Below are 18,619 nucleotides of genomic sequence, written 5' to 3' on the forward strand. Positions count from 1 at the left end.
AGGGGGGGGCACTAAAGCTCTAAAGGCACTTAGGATATTGGACAAGATGCAAAACTTTATATTGTGGCCAGGCGTTTTAGTGATGTCATTAATTTAGCAGGACGGTGCATATGGAGTGCACTTGGCAAACTTCACCCGGGCGGGTAGAGCTTGGAGAGAGAGATAGAGAGCGAGAGCGAGGGAAAGAGAGAGAGAGAGAGATAGAGAGAGAGCGAGGGAAAGAGAGAGAGAGAGAGCGAAAGAAAGAGAGCGAGAGAGAGAGAGAGAGCGAGGGAAAGAGAAAGGGAGCGAGGGAAAGAGAGAGAGGGAGCGAGGGAAAGAGATGGAAGGCAGGAAGGCATGACAGGGGGACAGACAGAGACAGGCAGACTAGCTGAGAGGACTTGAGACTAAAGGTCCTTGATACTTGGTGCATTTCCGTAGCCATGCGCAGCAACGCTGTACTCTGCCACCCACCCGTCTTCAGAGCCTGCTAACCGTGCTAGCGGTTCAGCGTCTTCAGAGCCTGCTAACCGTGCTAGCATGCTACTGAACCTGCTAACTGTGCTAGCATGCTACTGAACCTGCTAACCGTGCTAGCATGCTACTGAACCTGCTAACTGTGCTAGCATGCTACTGAACCTGCTAACCGTGCTAGCATGCTACTGAACCTGCTAACCGTGCTAGCATGCTACTGAACCTACTAACTGTGCTAGCATGCTACTGAACCTACTAACCGTGCTAGCATGCTACTGAACCACCCAAACAAGGCGGGCTCTCGTGTTCAAATGAGCTGCTGGTTGATTAGTTGCTGGTTGCTAATCTTGACACCCATCTATTTATGCAAGCGCTCGCGGCCCACGTTGGTAGCCCAATATTCCTTCTGTTCAGAAATATAAATCATATTAATTCCCCCCCCCTTGTCTTTTCATCTAACTCCTCATTACTGGTTCCACTAACGAAGACAGCCCTTGAACCATGTGCGTAATTAAAGAGTAAGAGTGAGATTTATAGGGGGTTATGAAATCCATATTGCCTTCACACACACCCCTAGAGGGTCGATGGGAGAGCTGATAGTGTTGGTACACACACTCCACACACTCACGATATGTTTTAACAAACCAAGCTGTACACACCCCTACTAATAAAGCCCCAGGCGTCTGCTTTCAGTAGCGCTCTTTGATACGATGTTAATTAACCGGTGTAGGAGAACGGGCGGGCGCTCGATGCGCTCCGAGATCCGCTGCCGGACGGATGCGAGGTGCCGAGTCGCTCGGCTGCGTTTGCTGCACGGGAGGGACCCCAGAACCCCGGCGACTGCCTGTCAATTAACCGGTCGTTTTCGGTCTCTCTCTCTCTCTCTCTCTGTCTCTCCATCTCTCTGTGTATGTGTCGCTCTCTCCTCCCTGTCTCCCCTCCGTCTCCAGAGAGGAGGAAGAAGGCATCGGCGTGGGAGAAGAACCTGCTGTACCCAGTGGTCATGCTGGTTCTGCTCACGGGCACGGTGAGTGGCGGAGGGGCTGGTCCATGTTATGGGATTTTTATTGGTAATCATCCAGTTTCTACACCAGCCCGGGGAAAACAAAAGAAGGGAAACCGCAATAACAACAGTCAGACAATCAATCAAACAGACACAGCTAGAAGGGATGTAAGACTAGGAGGGATCTAAGACATGTAAACAACTCACACACACAACAACAACAAACAAGCAGGTTTTAAGTTTGGCCCTCAAAGTCTCTAGAGGGGTGGCAGACTTGATGTTAAGAGGGAGCTTATTCCGCAGTTTCGGCCCCATCACTGCAAATGCACGGTCACCCCTTGTCACCATCTTTGAACGCGGGACGTTTGGGTCAATATGGCAGTGGAATGGGCCTTGGTGAAGAAAGAAAGAGCCGGCCGTGTTTACTAAGTCATACCTGACCCCCCCCCCCCCCCCCCCCAACTAGCCAAATTCTGGGGGCGTCTTTGTGTTCGACTGGTTTAAGAAAATGCTAAACGGCTCCCCACGCAACAGCCGGGATTTCTAACGGGGTTTCCCTCCCCGCTTGGTAATCCATCTCTGTTGGTCTTGGGGAGGCCGAGCGCCCACGGTGAGATAATAGATGTGTTTGTCGAGCCGAGACGCCTCCTGGGATTCTTCCTGGAACCGTGCGGCCACCGGGGGGTGGGGGGGGGGGCGGCTGTGGCTCAGGAGGTAGAGCAGGTCGTCCGATGACCGTTAGGGTCGGCGGTTCGAATCCCAGGCCTCCTCCCGTCCACGTGTCGAAGTGCCCTTGGGTAAAGACGCCGAACCCCAAATTTCTCCCAGTGAGCAGGTTGGCACCTTGCGTGGATAAGCTGCCGCCATTGGTGTGTGAATGTGTGTGTGAGTGTGTGAGTGAATGAGAGGCCTTCGTCTAAAGCGCTTTGGATAAAAGCGCTATATAAGTGCAGTCCATTTACCATTTGCCTCTCTCCCTCTCTCTCTCTCTCTCCCTCTCTCTCTCCCTCTCTCTCTCTCCCTCTCTCTCTCTCCCTCTCTCTCTCTCTCTCTCCTCCCCCTCCCTCTCCTCTCTCCCTCTCTCTCTCTCTCTCTCCCCCTCCCTCTCTCTCTCTCTCTCTCTCACTCCCCCTCCCTCTCTCTCCTCTCTCTCTCTCCCTCTCTCTCTCTCTCTCTCTCTCTCTCCCCCTCCCTCTCTCTCTCTCCCTCTCTCTCTCTCCCCCTCCCTCTCTCTCTCTCTCTCTCTCCCCCTCCCTCTCTCTCTCTCTCTCTCTCCCTCTCTCTCTCTCCCCTCCCTCCACAGACGATCTCCGGTGCTGCTGGTGGCGCTGAACATCCTGTACCTGCCTGGTGGACGAGACGGCCATGCCGAAGGGATCCAAGGTACCTTAGACCCCGGACGGGATCGGCCCCGCGCTGGGAACAGATGCTCGCCGTGTGTACACACACACACACACACACTGACACACACTGACACACACACACACACGCCCCAAATGTAAACTGCAAAAGCCCCCGACCGCCAAACAAGACCGTTCCTACCCGTGTTTCCGGGGGTTGGGACATAAATCAAATTCCAGATATGCTCAGGAGCTCAGGAAAGCCCTGGCCTGATGGTAATCACCCCCCCCCCTCTCTCTTTTGTTGGGTAAGCTCATTCAAAGTCATTTCAGCAGCAGAGGCCTGCAGATTAGCACGAGCTACGGTACGTGTCTGAAAGTGCGCCGTTTTTCCCCTCCTCCCTCCGGGACCGGGGGGGGGGGGGGGGGGACAAGGGGGGAGGGACAAGGCGGCGAAAAGCGTCGCCGCGGAATCGGGCCCGTCCGCCGGTTACCCGCGCGCACCGTCCCGTTCTCTAGATCTGCTGCGCGGCGTGCGCTAATCCCCCCCCCCCCCCCCCCTATCTTGTTTCGTCTCTTGTGACAGAGGGGTACACGCGCGTGTGTGTAGTGTGCGTGCGTGGGTGGGGGTGTTCGCACCGCGTTTTCCGACGAGGGGGCGACAAACCGTATCAGATTTCTGCCTCGTTCCGTTCCCCAGTCTTGCGGCCGACCGCCCCTCGACATTCCAATTATTTTATCGAGGGAGATATTTTCTTTGGCCTGACGCATCGCAGAAAATCCCCAAATTACGCTTGTCATGCAGCTCGAAATCGGCCCTCCCCCCTCCCTCTGACAGCGAGGCCCGCTAAATGGTTTACCCGTCTGACGAGCTGGAGGGGTGCCACGCCTCTGATCTCGCAGCGCTACGACGACGACCGCGGGGGAGGGTGTCACCCTGGGGAGACCATCGCTAGTGATATCAGACATCTAAGCGGCTTAGCTACACACACGCGCGCGCATGCATGCTCACACAGGCGCACGCGTGCACGCACACGCGTGCACACGGAGACACACGTACGCAAACACGCACGCAGGCGCGCGCTCACATGCACACACACACATACACGCATGCATACACACATATACACACAAACACTCCCCCCATAGAGAGAGGGAGTGAGAGAGAGGGAGAGAGAGAGGGAGGGGAGAGGGAGGGAGAGAGAGAGAGAGAGGGGCAGTCACAATGGGAGAGGCCTGGTGGGTGTCTGTACCCCCTTGCAGCCGGGACCCCTGCGACCCCATCAGCCCCGCCCCTGAGGCCCTGCCCCCGCGGCCCTGCCCCGCCCCGAGGGTCACCCAGGCACGCCGGCCGCTCTCTGCAAACAGCCCCCAGGCGCTGGGGCCCCGCCGAAAAACTCCTCCATGCTCCTCCCAGACAGCTCCTCCATGCTCCTCCATGCTCCTCCCAGACAGCTCCTCCATGCTCCTCCATGCTCCTCCCAGACAGCTCCTCCATGCTCCTCCATGCTCCTCCCAGACAGCTCCTCCATGCTCCTCCATGCTCCTCCCAGACAGCTCCTCCATGCTCCTCCATGCTCCTCCCAGACAGCTCCTCCATGCTCCTCCTGGACCAGACGGCTCGTCCGAGAGGAGAAGGGGGGTGGGTGGGTGGGGGGAGTGTCAGTCAGGAGGACGCTGCTTTTTGTTTTTACAGGCTGACGGGTGGGCGCTGAGAGGGACCAATAAAAAGCGTTATTGCCGACGGTCCCCGTGGAATTCCAGCCGCAGCACTTGGCACTCGTATTTTATAAGTGATCCGCTCAGCTGGACATCGGGATATAACAATTGAACCCACCCCCCCCCCCCCCCTCCTCGTGTGTGTGTGCGTTTCTGTGTGTGTGGGTGTGTCTGTGTGTGTGTGTGTGTCAGTGTGTGTGTGTTTCTGTGTGTGTGTGGGTGTGTCTCTGTATCTGTGTGTGTGTGTCTGTGTGTCTGTGTGAGGCTCTGTGGCTGTGTGTGTGTGTGTCTGTGTGTGTTTGTGTGTGTGTGTGGTTCTGTGTGTGTGTGTCTCTCTGTGTGTGTGTGTCTCTGTGTGTGTGTGTTTCTCCGTGTCTCTGTGTGTGTGTTTCTGCGTGTCTCCGAGTGTGTGTGTGTCTCTGTGTGTGTGTGTCTGAGTGCGCTCCAAGGCGTACACGCCCCCTAACACGCGTTTGCGCTCGTTCACAATGCAAACTCCGCCGCTGTGACGCCTTGGACCTTTGGCTCGCCGCGTTCGCTTCCCTGTGAGTGCGTACCAAACAAAACAAGCGTGAGAAAACCCCATGTCTAATCCACGCCGGCGCGGCTTTTATCCGTCATTAAAAACCCCCCCGGGCCGCATCAAAGTGTGGCGAGGGGATCGAACACACCTGAGGGGGGGACCGGCGCGGGCACGCCCCTCTGCTCTCGGCCCCCGCCCCGCCATGCCCTGCCCCCGCCCACGCACAGTTGCTGCGAGACGCTAATCCCAGGAGCTACAAACACCGGCCGCGCGTACTCCTCCTCCTCCACTCTCCTCCCTCCTCCTCCGTCACCTCTCCTCCACTATCCTCCTCCTCCACCCTCCCCTCCACCTCCTCCTCCTCCACCCTCCTGCCTCCTCCTCCTCCTCCTCCTTCACTCTCCTCCACCTTCCTGCCTCCTCCACCCTCCTCCACTATCCTCCTCCTCCACCCTCCTGCCTCCTCCTCCTCCTCCTCCACCCTCTCCTCCCCTCCTCCTTCACCCTCCTCCCACTCTCCTCCTCCACCTCTACTCTCCTCCTCCTCCACCCTCCTGCCTCCTCCTCCACCCTTCTCCACTATCCTCCTCCTCCCCACCCTCCTCTACCTCCTCCTCCTCCACTCTCCTCCTCCTCCTCCTCCACCCTCCTGCCTCCTCCACCCCTCCTCCACTATCCTCCTCCTCCCACCCTCCTCCACCCTCCTCCTCCTCCACCCTCCTGCCTCCTCCTCCTCCACCCTCCTCCTCCCTCCTCCTTCACCCTCCTCCACTCTCCTCCTCCACCTCTACTCTCCTCCTCCTCCACCCTCCTGCCTCCTCCACTATCCCCCTCCTCCACCCTCCTGCCTCCTCCACCCTCCTCCTCCTTCACCCTCCTCCACTCTCCTCCTCCACCTCCACTCTTCTCCTCCTCCTCCTCCACCCTCCTGCCTCCTCCACCCTCCACTATCCTCCTCCTCCCTCCTCCACCCTCCTCCTCCAGCCTCCTCCACCTCCTCCCTCCTTCACCCTCCTCCTCCTCCTCCGCCTGTCCCCGGAATTAAAAGGAGTCAGGAGTTGAAAGGAGGCGTACCACGCGCAAGCACGCACGCACGCAAGCACACACACACACACACACACACACACACACACACACACACACACACACACACACACACACAGATACAGACATAAAGACACACATGTCATGAGCACAGACACTCTCTCACTCTCTCTAACACACACACACACACACACACACTGTTAATGTGCGCCATGCCCTCTCTCTCCCTCCCTGGGCTCTCCATTAATAAATGACATCAGATGCCGTGTGTTAATTCCCAGAGAGAGAGATAGAGAGAGCTAGAGACGGAGAGAGAGAGAGAGAGAGAGAGTGAGAGTTAGAGAGAGAGAGAGCTAGAGAGGGAGACAGCTAGAGAGAGAGAGAGAGCTAGAGAGGGAGACAGCTAGAGAGGGAGAGAGAGAGGTAGAGAGAGATAGAGAGCTAGAGAGGTAGAGAGAGAGAGAGAGAGTGGGAGCTAGAGAGGGAGAGAGGTAGAGAGAGCTAGAGAGGTAGAGAGAGGGAGAGGTGGTAGAGAGAGGTAGAGAGAGCTAGAGAGGTAGAGAGAGAGAGATAGAGGGACAGAGCTAGAAAGGTAGCGAGAGAGATAGAGGGACAGAGCTAGAGAGGTAGAGAGAGAGGTAAAGAGAGAGAGGTAGAGAGGGAGAGAGCTAGAGAGAGAGAGGTAGAGAGAGAGAGGGAGAGGTAGAGAGAGAGAGAGATAGATAGATAGAGAGGTAGAGAGAGAGAGAGAGAGAGGTAGAGAGAGAGAGCTAGAGAGAGAGCGGTAGAGAGAGAGAGAGAGAGAGAGAGAGAGTGGTAGAGAGAGAGAGCGGTAGAGAGAGAGAGCGGTAGAGAGAGAGAGAGGTAGAGAGAGAGGTAGAGAGAGAGAGGTAGAGAGAGAGGTAGAGAGAGAGGTAGAGAGAGAGGTAGAGAGAGCAGTAGAGAGGTAGAGAGAGAGAGAGGTAGAGAGAGAGAGAGAGAGAGGTAGAGAGAGAGAGAGGTAGAGAGATAAAGAGAGAGCGGTAGAGGTAGAGAGCGCTAGGCTCTGCAGAGTGATTCCTCCAGATGACAGCTGCAGAAAGAGAACGTGAAACAACCTGTCAGACCTTCCTTTTCTTTCCTTATTTCACCCTCTTTTTGTGGGTGAATCTGAATGTGTATGTATGTTCTAAATAGAGACATTTACGTGTGTGTGTGCGTGTGTGTGTATCACGTGTGACATGCAGATACGCAGCAAACGCTGGCCAGGTTGAGTTTCTAACCCACAGCCTTTCAGCCAGTCGAGGGCCCAACGCGGGGCCCGCCGAACCAGCTCGTCGACACCAATGTAACGGTGCCGTGTGTACAAACGCGTGCAAAGGTTCAATCGCACGCGTTTTAACAGCACACGCGCTACTACCGTCCCCCGTCCCCAAAGCGATGAAGTGTGGATCCGAGTTGAGTCCGGACTGCTCCGAACGCAGCGACAACTCCAGCTAATATAAGCAGGTCCGCTGCCAAGTCTGACAAGAAGCAAATATTTATCACTTATCACCGCGCAGATGCCCGGTTTGGGAGGGCGCGTATCCAGAGACGTCGTTCTCTCGCGCACACTTCAAAAGAGGAGCCCACAGAGGAAAACAAAACGAAAGAAACCCGGTGTGTTTGCCGAGGCGTTTGTTTTGTTGTTTTTATGTTATTGGCACACACGCAGTCTTTTTACCGTAAGCCGTGCGGCGTTTTTTTTTTTGTTTGAACACCTGTTCACATATTGTGTGATCGACAGTGATTTTAAAAGACGCTCTTTCATCTTCCTCCGCTCATTACTTTGCCAATTTGATTCTGTCCGTCTTGTGTGCGCGTGTGTGTGTGCGCGTCTGTGTGTCTGTGTGTGTGCGTGTGTGGTTCTACGTGTGGAAAGCTGCATACAAGCGTTACAGTGTTTCTGTGACTCTGTTTTTCCTCCAGATCCTGTCATTTATTCGTATAAAAGGGCAGATCCTCTTGAGGAGAGAACTTTAGATACCTGACTCTCATCTCCACCCAGCTGGATAGAGGAAGATTATTTGATCCTCTGTTATGCCCCCCCCCATCCTCTCTTTCTCCCTCTCTCTCTCCCTCTCTCTCTGTCTCTCTTTCTCCCTCTCTCTCTCTATCTCTCTCTATCTTTCTCCCTCTCTCTCTGTCTCTCTCTTTCTCCCTGTCTCTCTATCTCTCTCGTCTCTCTTTCTCCCTCTCTCTCAATCTCTCTCTTTCTCTCTATCTCTCTCTCTGTCTCCAGGACCGAGGGCTTGGAAACACCTCTCTGTCCACGTTCGGCGTGGTCCAGGCCGTGGTGGAGATCATCCTCATGTTGTATCCTTTCACTCCTCCTCCTCCTCCTCCCCCCCCCCCCTCCTCCCCCTCCCCCCCCTAAGAGGAGGAGGTGTTCTGTCCTTTACTCTTCATGTCCAGCTATCTGATGGTGTCGTCTGTGGTGGGCTTCTACAGCCTGCGGGGGTTCCAGAGCCTCACGCCCCAGAAGGACGACACCACCATGACCACGGTGAGGAGGGCTGGGGGGTCTGTCTGTCTGTTTGTCGTTGTCTCTCTCTCTCTCTGTCTGTCTCTCTCTGTCTGTCTTTGTCTCTCTCTCTCTCTCTGTCTGTCTGTCTCTCTCTCTGTCTCTCTGTCTAGCTGCCTCCGTCTCTCTCTCTGTCTGTCTTTGTCTCTCTCTCTGTCTGTCTCTCTTTGTCTCTCTCTGGCCATCTCTCTCTTTGTCTCTCTCTGGCCATCTCTCTCTTTGTCTCTGTCTGTCTCACTCTGCCTCTCTCTCTCTCTCTCTCTCTTTCTGTCTCTCTCTCTTTCTGTCTCTGTTTCTCTCTCTCTCTCTCTCTCTCTCTCCTCTTTCTGCTTTGGTGTGGTGGTTCCCTCCAGGCAGAGCGGTCCTGAATGGTTCAGTCAGTCTCTCTCTCTCTCTCTTTCTCTCTCTCTCTCTCTCTCAGTGCGTCCACCGTTTGTTTGCAGGTTGCGTAAACACGGGCGCCGCGCAAGCTCTCTTTTCTGAGAGGGTGGCGGGGGTGTGTGTGTGTGTGTGGGGGGGGGGATGGTATGTAAAAGGATGTGTGTTGTTCCGTTTGGCCAACGGTGGTGGCCATTCAGTTGGAAATGAGCCCGGGGTCCGTCTGGGGCCGTCCAGGGGGGTCCGTCTGGGGCCGACCAGGCTCATTAACCGGCCGTGACGGGGAGGTGAAAGGGGCCCAGGGAGAGATCCTGGTAATGAGCATCTTCAGGAGCGCTAATCGCACAATATGTGGAGAATCCATTTACCCCTGAAGTGGCTGTGTGTGTGTGTGTGTGTGTGTGTGTGTGTGTGTGTGTGTGTGTGTGTGTGTGTGTATATATGAGGGACACTGTTTTATATACTGTAAGTATTTTCACTTTTTTTTTCTTCTTTTTTTACCCCATACACATTTTTTTTCCTCATTAGCACCTACAGTAGGCTGCTTGTTTTAGGGAAAAAAAAAACTTTCCGCTTCGACGATGAGTTTGCTATTCATTTGACCTTTTTGTCCCCTCCCCCCCCCCGTACAGATCATTGGCTGCTGCGTGTCCATCCTGGTGCTGAGCTCCGCCCTGCCGGTCATGTCCAGAACTCTGGGTGAGTCCTCCTACCCGCCTGTCTAAAAATCACACGCCGCAAAAGAGATCCGTCCGTTCACCCGAGGCGCCGGAAGTCGCCGGAGTGCGTCAAGAATGAGCCCCCCCTCGCTTGGCATTTCGGCGCCGTCACCCCCCAATCCCCGCTTCACACCACCTTACGTCCGACCAATGGAAAAGCCTGCGTTCTACTATCCTGGCGTCGCCAGTCTGATCTCGCCAGCTCACATTCGATTTCGCTCTGCAGATCAGTCTGGATATCCAGCCGTTCTAACGGAATCCGCTCTAACCCAGATTGGTTCGTGCCACTCACGATAGTTTATCTAATATGGGGCGCGTTTAGTGAGATGACGGAACAGAGGCGTTTTCGCTGATTGGTTGTAGGTCTATCCAATTGCGTCCAGAGGCATTTTAATCTACGCCCGTCGGTAACGCCCCTTGGGAATCGGAAAGCAACTGTGAGTTTCCAGACCCTTCGCGTTTTTGCGAATTGAGTCTGGCGAAGCCCGGCGAGGAAACTACAGGGCCGGCCGCATCACAATAGCACTAATAAACATGCGGACTGCAGACACAGCTGTTCAAATAGCATTATCGTGTGTGTGTGTGTGTGTGTGTGTGTGTGTGTTTGTGTGTGTGTGTGTGTGTGTGTGTGAGCGTACAGTGACTCATAGGGAGCTTTACAAAATATCAACAGGTTCTGCTTTGTGCTCCTGAATAGATGAAAAGGAATAAATGCATGAGACAGATTTAGAGAATGCTCCCCCCTCAACCCCCCCCCCACCCAGTGCATGAGAAAAGCATGAAGAGAGATGTCAAGGAAGTGTGTGTGTGTGTGTGTGTGTGTGTGTACACATCCGTGTGTGTGAATATTATGGGAAAGGTAAACACACGCACGTTACCCTTCTGATATTCTGTAAAGTTGCCAAAAGTGATGTGTGTGTATGAGCGTGGGGGTGTTTTTTGTGTGTTTAAAAAAAAAAAATAGAGGCAGGATTGTAATGCAAAGTAACCTATAGCATTAGCATAAACATGAGCCTGCTATCTGACATGAGATCTAACTGCTAAACCATGGCAGCTCCCAAAGAGCAGCTCCCCGAGGTTGAGGCCGCTGCAGACTGCTGCTAAGCTAAGCTAAGCTAGTTCCATGTACAGTGCCCACTGGAAGCAATGATGTTTTATTTAAGGCTCTCTTGAAAAGGGGGCCTGGGAGGGACCTGTAATGGCGTTGAAATGGGAGTGCTTGTTTGCTTGTTGGAAGAGGGGAGGGGGGGGGGTGAGCCTGCAGAGAAGAGTAAGTCCCTTAAACAAAAATCGTATTTCGAGAGGGACGGGTTTGGGGCCTAAAGAGGAAGGAAGTTGCAGGTGAATAGACTCAGTGCGTGCTAGTGAAGGACAGTTACAGATATAGAACACAGAACCATTCTTCTACCTACCTAGCTACTGTTTATGCTTGCTGTAACTTAAATCTGCACTATCCACAAAGGACACATATGGAGACCTTAGGGGTGAAGACCTACTGTAGGACCATCCATCTTGAATGCCGCCGACACCATATTTCACCATGAACACTAGTCAAGCACCACGACAACAACAAAAAACCCACACAGACGGTGATACTTAGGGGGGAGACGTACAGTATCCAACAGAATTCCATGTCGGAATTCAATTTGAATAGTTGAATTGGTTGTCTTGTCTCTGCGCCATTTCAAAAGCTTTTTTACCTCCAATGTGATTTTCTATAAATACCAAGCCCAGTTGATCCGGGCTGTAGAGGCTATGGGTATCGAGCGACTTCCCCCCTTCTCTATCCTCCTCCTCTCTCTTTACAGGCAATTTGGTTAAAGGCTCTCAACTCTCAAACTGCTTACAGAGCCCAGTAGTGCATCTCTCCAGACAGCAGATGGATCGGCTAATCTAATTGGCCCGCTGTCGTTTTGAAGACGTTACCGAAGAGAAATCTGAATATTTAGGTCCGATGTTTCGATGCCAGCGTTCGAATTCTGGAAGTTGATCCGGATGTTATTATCTAATTAGCCCCGTACGAGACCTTTTTGAAAGTTTTGAAAGTCCAGAACTAAGACCCAGGTGCCACGCCTTCACAGTGGCCTCCGGCGTTACTGTTCAACCTGCGGCATTCCCCGCGGAACGCGCCGGTAGTTTCTGGAGGCGGCAGCGTTGACGAGGGCGCCGGTGGTCGACAATTAGAAAACAACGGGGGTGTTGATGGCCCTGCGGGCAGCGCGGGAACCTCCATGACAGATGGACGCAGACGGGGGGAACGCCGCTCGGGGCTCTGGTCTTGCCCGGTTCCACGGCCACCCAGCAAGAGAACCCCCTCTGTCTCCGTCAGGTGGGACAGCCCGGTGGAGAGGAAGCGTCCGTACGCCGACACTCCCCTGCAGCCAGCGTAGCTCCCTGTCAGAACGAAGAGTCTGTAGCCTGCGTACTCAGCTAGGTAGGTCTCTAGGAGGTGGATACCCGAGTACAGTATATTACCTCAGAGATAAGCAGGGCTTAGTATGCCCGGTGTCATGCGCTTCCACCACCAAGTGAAGGGATAGACCTAGCTTTTGTGAGGAACGGCTACCGAGAGCATTTTCACCGGATAGTTTGGGGCGGTTGTTTTCATAAGCCGGGCTCGGGCTGAAGCACACCTTGGACCAGGGAGCACTGGAGGGGAATGAAAGGCTGCGAGTGTTCTGACTTCCCTGAGAAGGAGGATCTCCCATCTGCGGAGGTCAAAACCCTCCAGGGTTGCACAAGCGCCACGCCGCCTCAGAGACCTACAAGATGGTGCTTGTTTATTGTTTGAATGAGAAATGTACCTCGCCGGTTGACTCAGGTGGATGTGTGTACAGGTGACTGGGGCTCCATTGAAGCCTACGTTGTGCTCGGGTCGGGCGTGGCTCTTTTTTTTTGTTCTTCCCTACCTCTTTTTTTCCCCCGTGTGTGTGCGTAGTGTGTTTCTCCCATCAAGGTTTGCACGCAAATGGTGTATAGTTCGCTATCAATACCATTAAAGAATGGATCTAATCCACCCTTCCGTCCGTTGAAGACCAACATTTCAAAGCTCTCCCGAGGCTGAACTACATTGATCGCCAAAGAAATTTACATAAAGACCGCAGTTATTTCGCAATTGTTTTCATCTGTTCTCGGCCAGCCGTGTCCCGCGTTTCTGTATGGCGTGTACATCAAATGGTTTTTGGCGTGTAAGCCCTTCTTTCAGTTTGGCCTTTCGGGCTTGTTGAAAGAGATGGGCCATTGAAGAGAGACACTTTTTCAAAGTGCCTCGGCTGCCAACAGAGCAGACATTCCTAAATAGTCGGTTTGCTTGAGCCCCTGCGCTTTTGTGGAGAGAGGAGTTTTTGCTTATAAACACAATGCTTGTCTTGTCAGGGGGAGTCTGGAAAAATGAACGTGTTCTGTTTGTCTTGAGTCTGTCTCTGAGAAAGCCGAGATCATTTAAAGGAATTTGTCTCAATTCGTACTCTTGGCATTTGGGCCTAGTTCACCCTGGTAAATTGGCGAAATTCATCAAAAGTCGATGATGGAGAATTTCTATCTGCTCTAGTCCAAAGATTAGGGTGCGATGAGTGAGATCTTGCACCGGCAGTTAAACCAAAAGCATTGATACTATGTAACAATTAAAAGGTTTGTGGTGGGACAATGTATTGCAATCCATCCATTCAAACTCCTGAATATCCAATGGCATTGTCCTGCAGCGAATGTGTCCTTAACTTAACACTCCCTGATCCTGCATCTTTGTCCTCTTCACAGGCATCACCAGGTTCGACCTCCTTGGAGATTTCGGGAGATTTAATTGGCTGGGAAACTTCTACATCGTTGTATCGTACAACCTGCTGTTCGCCGTCGTGACAACGCTCTGCCTGGTCCGCAAATTCACCTCCGCAGTCCGAGAGGAGCTCCTCAAAGCGTTAGGTAACGTCCTGCGAAAAATCCCATTTCAGGTTTTTGATCCCGTGTTCGTCACGGTATGTTGTGGATCCCATATATAGTTTGGGTGTTGGGTGACGGAATGGAGAACAGGAAGACGGTATGTCTAAACGTGGCCTTTGTCATAAGAACACTTCTGTCCTCTAGACAGCTCTATCCTCGTCCCCGTGTCTGAGGAGGCCAACCCTGCAGCGTTGGCAGTAATATCCACCAGTTGTGGCTGCAGAAAGATATAGTGTTGATTTATGTCAGACGCAGGGCCAGGGTGACAAAGTGGAGGAAATTGTGCCAGAAATCCAATGTGCCTTTGGACGGACTGACTGATGTGATAGTGAGGATGGGTGGATGAGTCTCTATAGCCTGTTGTGACAGGCCCAAGATGTCTGATATTCAGTACGGGGATGTGTATGTGTGTGAGAGACAGAGAGATGTGTGTTTGTGTGTGAGATAAGTTTATGTTTGTATGTGTGTGTGTGTGAGATATGTATATATAGTATATGTGTGTGTGTGTGTGTGTGTGTGAGAGATATGTATATATAGTATATATATGTGTGTGTTTGTGTGAGAGATATGTATATATAGTATGTGTGTGTGTGTTTTGTGAGAGATGTATATATAGTATATATATGTGTGTGTGTGTTTGTGTGAGAGATATGTATATATAGTATGTGTGTGTGTGTTTTGTGAGAGATATGTATATATAGTATATATATGTGTGTGTGTTTGTGTGAGAGATATGTATATATAGTATGTGTGTGTGTGTTTTGTGAGAGATATGTATATATAGTATATGTGTGTGTGTGTGAGAGAGAGAGAGATATGTATATATAGTATGTGTGTGTGTGTTTTGTGAGAGATATGTATATATAGTATATATGTGTGTGTGTGTGTGAGAGAGAGAGATATGTATATATAGTATATATGTGTGTGTGTGTGTGAGAGAGATATGTATACATGTATATAGTATATGTGTGTGTGTGTGTGTGTGAGAGAGAGAGATATGTATATATAGTATATGTGTGTGTGTGTGAGATATGTATATATAGTATATGTGTGTGTGTGTGAGAGAGAGAGAGATATGTATATATAGTATATATGTGTGTGTGTGTGTGAGAGATATGTATACATGTATAAAGTATATGTGTGTGTGTGTGTGTGAGAGAGAGAGATATGTATATATAGTATATGTGTGTGTGTGTGAGAGATATGTATATATAGTATATATATATATGTGTGTGTGTTTAGCGGGATGGCTGGTTGGAGGATGTCAGTCAGAGGGAAGGGGAGGAGGATCACAGAGGGAAGGGGAGGAGGAGGATCACTTCAGGCCTACGTCTCAGGCTGAGGTTCTGTCTGTGTCTGTAATGAGATTCCTCTCCCTTATCTGTCCCTGCACAGGTTTGGATAAATTACAACTGTCAACCAGCCCCACGGACCCAGAGTCAGGGAAGCTCTCGGCCAATGGGCATCAGAAGACTCTGTGAAAGGGACGACACGCGCACACACACACACACACACCCCAGCGTAGCCAAAGGGAACTTGTGACATTTACGAGCGCACCACAGATGAAAGAAGGTGAGGGGGATCTAGGGAGTCTGTGGAAGAGACTTGATCCACATGACAGACTCTGACGACGGACACGTGGGAAATCTCAACCGAGAGCGAGTTTAGCTTCATGGCATTCCATCTGGCTTCCTAGGGGGCGGGCGCGCAGAATGGAAACAGGAACAGGAAAGACGTGCGGACAGGAAACAGGAACTGGAAATAAGGACGGGAGTCTGAGGACTGAAACAGACTGGCATCACAACAGCGACCTTGACTTTGACCTCAACAGTGACTGTCACCGCAGGCCACTGGTTGGGGCTTTGACCCCCCTTTTACCAGTACCTTTGTTCTTAGATCCCCCATCATTGCACTAGACCAGAGACTGCTGGTTGAAGAGATGCTTGCCGATAGGCTAATGGTCATTTTTCCACGTATGTCCTGTTTCGATGTCCATCTATTCCCATAAGCTCCATCATCTCGCAGTTACTGAGCCTCTATACTGCAGTGTAGAAATATGAAAAGCAACATTGTAACACAAAAAATATATATTTTGAAATTCATTAGTATCTGGTGCATTCACGGTATGTGATCAGTATTATATGTAGTTACTTGTAGGTCTCAGATTGACATGGTATGAACTGGTATACAAAATATGGCACCGGAAGATGGTGCATTCTGGAAATATTGGTTTATTTGGGCCTCAGATGAACCTGTGGTGGATATGTGAAAAGACAAAGGCATTCTTCGATAAAGGCTTATCTGTCGAAATTATTCAAGGATTCTCACTCATCATAGCCAGTACACAGAAAAGCACTCGTTTCGTACGCAGTGTACAGTAGGTCACCCACAATTGTGTCTATAGACCTCTTGTGTCTGTAGACCTCGTGTGTCTGTAGACCTCTGTGAGTCAGTACTGTATTTGCATTACACATTCACCAAGAGGTTCTTCTCTCCTCTGGACTGTTTATACAGAGAGAGTTGTGGAACCGACACTGCTGTATATGCATTTTTATTTGGCTTTATTCAGCTGTGCTTTAAATTCATAGACGATGTCAAAGACAGTTACTGATAGTTGCCGAAGATTCAGACCACTCTAGAGATGGGAAAACTGGAGTTGTCCTTTACAGGTGTCCAGTTTGGCTCCAAACACCTGATGCTGTTATGTTTCTTCAAAGTCAATCCTATGGTTGGATTTACTGACGATATTATGCATATGTGGAAAACAAAATGTCTCCCACCTCCCAAATAACTATTACGCCATGTTCAAAGTTTCTCTGACTCACAGGGCACAAAGCTTTTGTCGAAACTCTGTCATGTTATAAATGTTGTATTTACATGCACATTCTGTAATATGTTGCGTTTTTTTTTTTTTTTTTTTATTATTTGGATGTAAATAGCTGGCCTCATTAAGCCCCAGCGAGTGTTGTCGGTTGTTAATATGTCAACACTGTGATGTTGTTAGACCACCTTTAATGCCTTACTGGAGGACAAGCGCACAGGCTTTGTAGTCTGTCTGTGTGTGAAGTGTGTGCCTGCATGAGTATGAACAGTATGTCTGTATGTGTGTGTTTGTTACTGTAGTATTTGTGCGTGTTTGCGTGAGTGTATGTTGGCACATGGTTGGTAATGATTGGCATATTCACTGTGAACCCCTGTCTCTGGATTTCAACCAGATAACTGGCCAGGTATAACTTATTCATTGTCGTTTGCAGTGAATGTAGTCAATAACCTATTCTCTCATCCAGTGGGGCTCTCCTACCGTGTTTCCATTTCTGGGGTGGTGTTCCAAAAAGCATAGTGAAGGAGTTAGCTAGCTTAACATTTTAAAAGTAGTTTCAAGATACTTGTAGTAGTCAAGCCTGATAATTAGGATCATTGATGACGAAACGCTCCTAACAAACCATATTTGATTTTATCTTAAAAAAAAAACAAGAGCCAATTGCCTTTTTAAGCTATCTAGCAAGCTAACTCCATAATCCTGCTTTCCGGAACACTCTTATACACATACATGACCAGATAACCTTCAGCACTTGTGAAAGCGGAGGCGACGGTGGCCCTAATAATGTACAGTATAGACCGTTTTACAGTGACTTTAAATGTGATGTTTTCAAGGTGACGATAAAAAAACAAAACGAATGAAAAAAAAGTTGTATTTAATATGCATCTGAAACTTTTCTTGTTTTGCACAGGGAATGTTTATCGACTGACTGATTGATTTTAAGGAAAAACTGAAGAACCATTTGCCATAAATTGCCCTGCAGCATAGTAAATTGAAGTATTTCTAAGCAGTGCTACAGTACAGCAACTCTCAATCCGAAGTCTTGTGTTTTATTATATTAAAGTTGCACCCCTGAATCTCCTTTGCTACCTCCATTGAGCTCCAAAAATGTATTACAGTACATGGGTTAGTTCTGGTGAATGTAATTACTGCCTTTAAACTACCTGGTAACCACACCGAAACCACACCAGTTTAGGTGGTCAGTTACCTCAGGGTTCAGGAGTGGCAGTCACAACTTTAAACGTTTACACCATGCCAGTTAGGGGAAATGACGGGAGTGCATCTTTAAGCAGACTTGTAGACATTTCTACAGTCAGTCTGGTGTGCACAGTGCCAAATCCTTCCCTGTGTCTGCCTGTCTACAATCAAATTTAGCATTCAAAAGACGGCTTTGAAGATGCTGATAATTGATACTGTGAAAAAAAAAAGCAAGACAGGAAAATAACTGACCAAAACACATCCATTCCTGAATGTCTCAGTGCTCTTTGTGCCTCCGCGAACACTTTGACACTTGTGCGCTCCTATCAACTTCAGAAATCCCTCTAGACAGGTATGGCATTGTACTCTGTGGTCCCCAAAAATAGAATCTTGATTTTTATGCAGCTCGTGTAATTTATTTCAAAGCGGGAGCACACGAGCAATCTCAGACCATTACAATCACTTTCTTCCGTGCATAGCTGCTGAGAGCAGACACAGCCGGGGCCTGTCCCAATGCAAAAATACAATTCTAGTTGCCTTCACAGTATTTCTCACTCAGCGAAGGTTCGAAGGTTGAGGGTTGGCCTGTAGGCTTAAAAACAGCTATTTTTTCGGTCTTTGCATGTCATTTTCAGCAAATACGTGAATGTATTTTTTTATTTGACCATGTTCAATTTCTTAGTTCTCTATGGGTGTTTTGTTTATTTTTTGGATGTTGGTTTGTTTGCAAATAAAATGATTAAAACTACCGTATGCTGTGTGCATCTCTGTATCAAACTGAGTAGGAAACCATGGGTCCCATCCAGGATAATGTTCACATGTCTTGAGTGAGAGTGGTGGCAGAGAGACCAACGCTGGCCAAACTGATGGACCACGTCTCCCACCCTCTCCAGGACGCTCTGGCCAGGCAGAGGAGCCCCCATCCTGCCACGGTGCTCCAG

General features: G+C 50.4%; 1 protein-coding gene across 1 annotated transcript in view; it reads left to right on the plus strand.

Annotated features, from left to right (window-relative positions):
* lmbr1 (limb development membrane protein 1) overlaps window positions 1-18,391 on the plus strand; it is a 43,462-nt gene extending 25,071 nt beyond the window's left edge. Inside the window, 9 exon segments of the mRNA XM_084451591.1 lie at window positions 1,407-1,483; window positions 2,763-2,771; window positions 2,773-2,805; window positions 2,807-2,842; window positions 8,346-8,419; window positions 8,519-8,609; window positions 9,638-9,704; window positions 13,481-13,642; window positions 15,056-18,391. Coding sequence (XP_084307717.1) covers window positions 1,407-1,483; window positions 2,763-2,771; window positions 2,773-2,805; window positions 2,807-2,842; window positions 8,346-8,419; window positions 8,519-8,609; window positions 9,638-9,704; window positions 13,481-13,642; window positions 15,056-15,141 — 635 coding nt within the window. The 3' untranslated portion in view covers window positions 15,142-18,391.
* Window positions 18,392-18,619: the final 228 nt, after the last annotated feature.

The sequence above is a fragment of the Borostomias antarcticus genome, assembly GCF_949987555.1.
Source record: "Borostomias antarcticus genome assembly, chromosome: 2".
Lineage (NCBI taxonomy): Eukaryota > Metazoa > Chordata > Actinopteri > Stomiiformes > Stomiidae > Borostomias > Borostomias antarcticus.